This window comes from Nanorana parkeri, unplaced genomic scaffold (assembly GCF_000935625.1).
Source record: "Nanorana parkeri isolate BGI_ZX_2015 unplaced genomic scaffold, ASM93562v1 scaffold206, whole genome shotgun sequence".
In the NCBI taxonomy this organism is placed as follows: domain Eukaryota; kingdom Metazoa; phylum Chordata; class Amphibia; order Anura; family Dicroglossidae; genus Nanorana; species Nanorana parkeri.
Genome location: NW_017306474.1, coordinates 919,656 through 928,367, shown reverse-complemented (window position 1 = coordinate 928,367; position 8,712 = coordinate 919,656). Strand labels below are relative to the sequence as shown.

The 8,712-nt window shown below is 42.5% G+C and overlaps 1 protein-coding gene across 2 annotated transcripts in view; it reads right to left on the bottom strand.

Moving 5' to 3' along the window:
• The window catches only part of SMC5 (structural maintenance of chromosomes 5), a 67,870-nt gene that overhangs the window by 28,320 nt on the left and 30,838 nt on the right, over positions 1-8,712 (bottom strand). For both annotated transcript variants that reach the window (XM_018555644.1, XM_018555643.1), the window contains exon 17: positions 3,205-3,327. In XM_018555644.1, coding sequence (XP_018411146.1) covers positions 3,205-3,327 — 123 coding nt within the window. The remainder of the gene's footprint in view (positions 1-3,204; positions 3,328-8,712) is intronic.

Genomic DNA, 8,712 nt, shown 5'->3' with positions numbered 1-8,712 from the left:
TATATATATGTACAGGGGTTGTATTTTTTTTATGTGGGGGGGGGGGGGGGGAAGGGGAAATAAAAGAATAAAACAAATCGCAACATGAATACTGCACATTCGCAAACGAAAATCAGTTCTGTCGAGCGACGAAATTCGGTCAGTTCGTATTGATGACGAGTGATAATCGAAATCCACATTGGTCTGTGCATGATGGGGTATCAGAGCAGAACACGGGCGACGGTACGATAAGGGCACGAAGGAAATCGAACGATAATTGCAAGGTGTATGGCCACCTTTAGAGGACACAAGGAGTTAAAATTCTTTAATCATTGGGTTATGCAGTTATCTTCAGGTGACTGGTCACTGGGAAATCAATCAAAGCTGCAGGACATTCCTGCATAACCCCTCCCACTCCTGGCAACACAGCAAACAGGCATAATAAAAACCAACAACCCAAACAGGGAACAAATGTCCAAAACAATGGAGGGAAATTTCTTTAGGATGTTTTGGTATAGGACACATAGATGGTAACACAATGTCCCGATTAAGGTGGAGGGCAGACCACCTTAGGCCTCAACTTAACTTTATCTCTATGGCTGACTAGAAAAGGCTTCTTGCATGGCAAAGCTGCTGATTCAGAAACACATCTAGCAGAAGTGATGGCTGTAAGAAAGGCCACCTTGTGAGTGAGCAATGGCAGAGAAGGATCTCAGATTGGTTCAAAGAGTGGCTTCTGAAGAGTCAACTGAATCAGACTGAGGCTTCACAGAGTAACCAGAGCACAGGGAAGAACATGGGCCACTCCCTGCATAAAAGGTATTTCCCAATGAGTGGGAGGCAAGTTAGTAACTGGAAGATAATCTCCATGGCAGATATCAGGACTTTGGCCTGGACTAGTGCTCAGCCTTGAGTACCATCAGAGTGATAGGAAGGATAAAATGCATCCCACCCAGTATTTCCAAGGATGGAACTTCCTGGCCTTGCACCAAGGATCCCTAGTCCACTCAACAAACCCCTCTAGCTTGTTGAAAGTGGACGCCAGAAGATCCACGTCCAGTATCCCCCACCAGCGACAAAAGGATTAAAACACCACAGGGTCCAGACTGTGGTAGTCTACCTACCAATTATCCACACCTGGAATGTGTACCACAGGCCGGGCAGGAAGTTCCACACAAGCCAGAAACAGGTTTGCTTTGTTTTGTACAGCGTGGCTTTTGGTAGTTCCTTGATTGTTGATGTAAGCCGTAGCCACAGTATTGTCTGTTTGAATCCAGGTTGGAAGACCCTGTAATTGGGAGGTCCACCATTAAAGAGACAACCGACCATTTATTAAAGTAGGGGTACCCCTTTATTGTGGAAAGGGTTTACTTTTCGCCTTAACGGGCTTGGAGGCCCAGGCCTTGTGATGGAATTGCAAAGACATTGCTATCAGAGTCTTAGACCTCTTTGCCTGAGGCAAGAAGGTACCCTTACCATGCCCCCCACCACCCATGGCGGCTTCCTTGATTTAGGTATCGAAGGATTCACCAAAAGGTGTCTTCCAGTGGAAGGAATGCGTCTAGGCTTTTCTTGCAGGGAGCTCTGCAGACTAACACTTGAGCCAAAGGATCTGCCGTATGTGAACAATGTTCACCCTCGATATCAGGTGGAGAGTATCCACCAGGCTACCCAAGCTGTAGTGCAGGGTCCAGCGAAAAGCTCCAGCTGCTTCAGAGCTTCAGGATCAGTCAAGATAGATCTGGGGTCTTTGACCATAGCTTTGGACCAGCTTGACAAGGTCTGACGCATTGCCATAGAGGCAACCACAGTGTCTGACTGCAAGGGCAAATTAGGCTTTAAAGTGAGCTTCTAACCTCTTGTCCATGTGTTCCTTGAAAAGAGAGACATGCTCTACAGGGGCTGTAAGGGTCTTGTTCAGGCATAAGATGGCAGGGTCCACAACAAGGACATAAAGGATTTGATTTATCTTAGGGGAAATGTCAAAATGTCAGGGAAGAGGTCCGCTTCATGAGGACTCCAGGGAACTAAAAACAGTTCCTTTATTTTTTCCCACCTCCACCTGGAAGTGAAAACCCAGGCAGAAAAAAAGTCTGTGAGAGGGCGTTTGCTTGGAATTAAATTGCTCTCTAGGTAGCACATTTGAGGGGGTTGGCCCAGAGGGAGCAGAGAATGACCTGACAGTGAAGGGGATAGCCTTGCACATTCTGGAATGGACACACTTTTGCTAGTCAAGATTGAAAAGTAAAAATTAACCATTCCAGCAATTGAAAAAACAGCTCTCAAGGCTAGACAACACACATGATTGGGCCACCAATATAGAGGGGTACAACCTGTTCAGGAGGGACAGAGGTGGGAGAAGAGGGAGGGGGTAGTACTCCTAAAAACGAGATGACTCAGGGATCTATACACACACACACACACAATAGGTTGGACTTGATGGACATGTGTCTTTATTCAACCTCAAATACTATGTAACTATGTAATACTCACATCCTCCCCATCCTTCTCCCACAAAGACACAATGCGCTAGGTGTCCAGTGCCGGACCTTTTAAGGGTTAAGACAACCAGCGTCAGGAAGGACTCGGAGTAGAGTATCCCAGAAAGCAGAATTGATGCCCCAATGTCAGTGCTTCTCTATGCAGTAAAGAAGCGCACCCAATGGCGCTACTGAAAGAGGACCCGGGATATCACATGACCAGCCATACAACACCTTGATTTTTTTAGGCATGTATAAGCGATATTTTTTTAAAAAAAGGTTATGAAGGACGGTGCAAGGCTTTTTTCTTTCTAAGAAAGAGTTCTGCCAATTTGGTCAGATTCAGCAGGAGTGCAATACCCCAACTTACTGATACCTCTGCAGACAAGGACTTTATTCAGTAGAAAAAGAAAAGATTCAACATACTTTTCACCTGAAAAGTAGTTTAATGGAAAATAAGATGGATCTTTTCACTTTATACCAGTAGGTAATTTGCACCCAAAAGCCTTCTTCTAAATCCACAAGTAGTTTGATGGAGGTGATTCCATGTTTTCAATATAGGCGCTGTACTAAAAGATCCTGATATCTCTGTAGACAAGGTTTTCATTTACTAAGCAGAGCAGGTATGTACAACTGTATGAAAATCTACAAAATAATTTAAGGGAAACTTTGCACTTTGACTCCGCAAGAACATACTGATCAGTCCTAAGCGAATGCATGCAATTATGTTGCCTTAAACATTTACCTCCAGCTCCTTCATCCTGGATGTGGCCTCTTTGTATTCAGTTTCAAACTTTTGTTTCTTCCACAAGATAGTCATGCTTTGCAGGGATAGGTTCACTTTTTCTTTACTTAGCAGAACACATTTCTAGGAAGAAAAAATAAAGTTAGGTGAAGTGGATCTTTTTTTGATCCGATGTATAAGAGCAAGTCCTATGCCTTCGGTAGATGATGCAGGCACTGTGAAACAATTCATCTTCTCAGCAGCAGTACTAAAGATGTTCTATACCTTCTGCCTTTCAATCTCTAATGTCAAGACAGAACAGGTAGGAGAGGAGCAGGGCGCTGACTAACTTTGAAGACCTTGGTGCTGCTGTGAACTTTTGTGGGTGAATAGCTACACAGTGCCTGCAGTCACAAAGATCAAAAAGTTGTTTAAAAGATTGTTTTGCAAATTATTGTGTCAATACTTACATAAGATGTGGTAATGTTTTTTAGTCATTACAAATGAAACACACAAAAATTGTCCTCTTGGCCTCCCACCTACCCACAGAGCTGACAATTAAACTTCACAAAATATAATAGAAAGAGATTTTGGTTACTGCAAAACACAAATATTATTGTTTGACACAAATAAAATACAAGCTTTGTGAGGAAGTGGTTTCTAATTTGATGATGTGCATTGTAACACTAGAATAATAAAAAAAATAATGCTAAAAATAATAAAAAAAAATATCGGTACTCGATACCAAAAAAACTGCATCAGTGCATCCCTAATTTCCAGACCCCCCAAAAAAAATGTAGTTATGGAAATGAGAGATCTTGAGGGACACTCTTCCAATAGCTGAATCAGGACATCTCTACAACATCTAGAGTAGACCACCAGCACTCTGTCCATACCTAGGGCAGACTGATGTATCCTGCCTTTCACACTAGTGTAGTCATTCAGGCATGCAATATATTCTATGCAGAATAAATGAGTAAGCCTCATTGAGGATGAAAGACAATTTGGTAACTATTGACAGGGCTTCATTCCACTGCTCTTCCATTAGTGGGCCTACATCTTCCTTTAAGCCAGCTCTACAAGGCAGAATGGCCACCTGAAGACCAGCCATTAATGCTGCATATATTTGAGTGAATAAGGCCTTTTTTGTTGAAGCCTGTGCTATATTTTGTATTAGAATCACTTACGTAGTCTAGGTAGAGGGCAGTTGTATCTGCCTGTGTACTCAGGGCATGGCAAATCTGTAGATATTGCTAAACATTGTTTGGGAGTGCAAATTCTTCATACTGCATACAAAGTATGCAGTAGAGTTCAGTATAGTAGATATTACACTATATTGGGGTAAAGGAGTTAAGCCCAACATAGTTCAGAAATCTGTGTTTAGTGTCCCTGCCTCTACTGCTTGCACAAAACACAATCCCTTATTTATACTGTTAATAATTCCTTTGGACTGGGTTATCAAGGTTTAGCATGTCCCAACCTGCCATGTTCTGTAGCTGTGAAGCTAAAAAGTATTGCTTGATGTGGGGAACCGTGAAGATTCATGCATTTTAGGGGAGTGGTAAAGTGCTCAGTTTAATTCTGGTTATTTTTTTTCCAAGTTCACAAAATTGAGTCAAATAAATTAAACTCATTTTTAGCAGATCCAAATAAACGAATTGTATATTTGCTCTGCTAACAGCAGTAAGGGGTAGTTAAAATCAATAATGTAAGAGGCAACATAGAGCAGCGCCCAGCGGGGAGGAGAGAAACTAAGGATGCACTGTAATTTTGGCCGAAAGATGGCACTTTCGCATTTTGTCAAAAGTGCCATTTTCGGCCGATATGTTTCGGTGGTCGACATTTCGGTGCATCACTAATATTTACATTTATTTTTCACGCTATTCAACAAGGGCGTTAAGTTGAGCTTTTTTTTTTTTTTTAGTAACTAAGGAACCGTTGACATGCTCCAAGGAGAGGTTTGCATCGTCAGTGTACAAAGCCAGTTAATCTTCTTCCCTACAAAACCCACAAATATCTTCTGTTTGTCTGATTGCTATTGCAAGGGGTTCCAGTGCAAGTGAAAAAACCAGAGGGCACAAGAAACACCCCTACCCCGTTCCTATTTTTAAAGTAAAGGGTTAAGAAAGGACATTATCTACCCAAAGGTGTTCTCCAAGGACCACAAAGGGTTTGAATCCATTTGATAAAATATTGCCTCAAGTCAAAACATATCCAGTATCCACCACAGGTATTTCCACTCTACATTGTTGAAAACCTTAAGTGCATCCAGAGCAAGTAGGGCATGGTTACCCAACTTGTCTGGGGCAAGTTGCATATTTAAAGTTACTGATATTGATGGGCATTGATCCTGAGGGGATAATACAAAATAGACCATCATGTCCTTAGTGTATCACTGTCGCCAAGCGATTAGTTAGGATTCTCACAAAGATTTTTAACTTCTTTTAAATAACCAGACTGTACGATAAGATTCAGGCAGCAATTTGTCACACTCTTGTCTGGGAATTACAAATATTGATAGCTTTGTTCATCGACTCTTAAATCGACAATTAAACCCGTATAAGCTATTTCATTAAATACATGTAATAACTTGAGGAGGAGAGCCATAATGTTTGTATATTTCAGATGGTAATCCATCTAGACCTGGGGCTTTGTTATTAGTGGCTTCAGCTATTGCTACACTCAATTCCTCCAGGGTGATTTCCGTATTTAGTACATCCCTATCTACACCCTCTAAATCACAAGAGTGGGGTAAAAAGAAATGTATTAAGGCATTTGTACTAAACTGGATTTGAGAACTGTATAGGTCCTCATAGAAGCTCTTAAAACATGTTTAAGATTTCTTTATGGATATGGGTAGTAGAGCCTTCATGATTAGTTATGTTCTTTAAAAAAATAAATTTAAAAAAATAAATATTCCTGCTGCATCTTTGCTATCATGCTCAGTAGGTAGCTTGTATTCGCCCCTTCTCAAAATATCTTTAACAAAAAAATCCTTTGTTTTCCACTTCGGTTACTGGGATGGAATTATAAAGCTGCTGTGCATTGTACCACATAGATAGGGGTAGTTAATGACACGCTCCTCTTATAAGTATACCTTTCCCATTAGAGCTGTCTCCCAAGTTTTAGATGGGTGTTTGATGTTCATTATGCCTTTAATGAGGAAAGACCAGACCTCATATTACAGGGATAGAGGTTGTGTGTCTACGGATTCCAAGAAAATTAGAAGAAAAAAAAAGTGATGATCAGCAATTTCAGTTAGTAGGGGTTTCCTTTCCAGCCTGACAGTGGGAAACCTGTGCTTCTAGTTTCATTATTAAGGGAGAATGATTCGGAGGGACCGCTGGGGACAAATTATTAAGATAGAATATAGTGAAGCAAATTTTCATTACGCAGGGTCAGATCAGATTGAGATACGAAATGATGGGTACGGGAGAAGCAGAATGTAGTTAAGTGCTTCATTCTCCATACATCATATAGGCCAAATTCAGATACTAGTCTAGCAAAAGGAGTTGCAGCAAGGTTGAAGTTGTTTGAGCTATTGTAAATTTGTCCATTACTGGTTTGAAATAACCTTCAAACTCTCCCATCATCAAGATATCTGGGGATGCTACTAGAAACCGTGCAAGACATTTTAACACATCAGCAAAATAAGGAGGGGGAATGATAAATGTTTGCTAGTATGCAGCGAAAATGGTAAATACTGCACAATAAAAATACATATCTACGAGTGGCATCTGGCTTGGATTAGCGGCTGTTGGGAAACTTAGCTGGAGAGGGAAACACATTTCGGATTGCTCCAGGGCAAGCGGAAACTACCTGTGATATGACTTGTGCTCCAAAAACTCCATCCCTGCTGGATAAGTTCCAACAAAAGGAGCCCACCACTTCGGGGCCTGCTGTGGACTCTGCAGCCTTGTTGCAGTTACCCGAGACGCTGCCGGTGGTCACATCTGCTGATAACATCAAGATAGCCATTACTTCCTGTCAGACCAGTCTGACCACCAGGATTGAGGAGGCAAAGGCTGAGGTCTCTATTTTGCGACAAGACATGCAGGCTTTCCGTTCCCCTATCACCGAAGCAGAGTCATGCATCAGCCATGTGGGAGATAAGCTGCCTCCATTGACCTCGGGTGTGCTCCAACTCTGTGATTATAGTCTCCACTCTCCAGCACTTAAGACCAAGAAAATCGACTTTGTAGATTCAAACTTTGGGTGGTAGGGCAACACTCGGAGGCCTTCCTGGAACAACTTTTAGTCTCCCTGTTTGGGTGCTTTACTTTTTACGAGGCCTTTGTTATGGAAAGAGCCCACCATCATCTCCTAAACCCCCATCCCAGGGCGCCTCCCCGCACGTTTATCGCCAAGCGCCTCAACTACTGGGATAGTGACACGGTGCCTCTGCTGTGAAAAGGGTTCCCTCCCTTAAATATGAGAATACTACTATATGTATGCACACTGGGGAAAGGAGTAACGCAGAGAATATACAATTTATATGGATCAAGCTCCTGGGTTTCAAAATTAGTATTCAAAAAGCACAATCCCCTTAGTGTGGAAATCCCATTAATGGAGCGATCCAATGAGCAAGTAATTCAATAGTATAAGATATAGAAAACATAATTTTTATTAGATCATCAAGCGGTGTAAGGAAAAAATCACCTCATACATGACATTAAACTTTGTTTAAAACAAAGACACAGCTTCCCTAAGATGGCCCAAATAGTGGGACAGGGTAGTCAGGGTTAAATGTATCGGCAGGATGACAGGCAGTCACTGATGTGAGCAAATGCACTGTATAACAACAGTGGATACAATGATATCGATATGTAGCAAAGTTACTCACTAATTCATCTGTGGCCACAGAGAGAAAGAAAATCCATCCGTGATTCCGTAGAAGATGTCTGGATAGTATCCAAATCAAAGATGTTTGTGTAGTAAATTGTAATCCTGGTAGTTGTTTGCTGTGATTCTGAAGGTTTACACGGCTTTTCTCATGATTGATCCTGGACAAGTATTACCCGAAAGGGCTACAAATCTTGCCTCATGTGTGAGAGACAGCCCACGGGTTTCCCTTAGAAGTGCAGCCGCACGTTGATACAGGGACAGACAATATTCCAGGGGCAGTATGCCCAGAGCGGAGCTCAGTCGTAAGCCTGACTGCAGCTGCAAAGGTGCATAGGTCGGCTCCGCTCGATCTCAAATCAGAAGCCGGTACTTTGTGTTATTGCTGTGCTGTATATGCAAACCTCGCTCAATACAATCAGTGTGGCATAGATTCCTTAACCCGACAAATGTAATGATAAGGCAGTAAGTCCTGGGTCATCAGGGAGGCAGGTAACACGCTATCCCTGACGCGGCGTTTCCCCCAAGCGAGTGGGGCTTCCTCAGAGGGGCGTGTGGCATTCATCAGGTACAGGTGGTTTAAATAGCCCCAGGGAGGAATGAGAGACTCCATGGATCCCCGCTGCTGTCCCCCGCTTGTAGGGTCTGTGGCAGCGGGGATCCGTAATAAAATCACCGTTGGGGGAG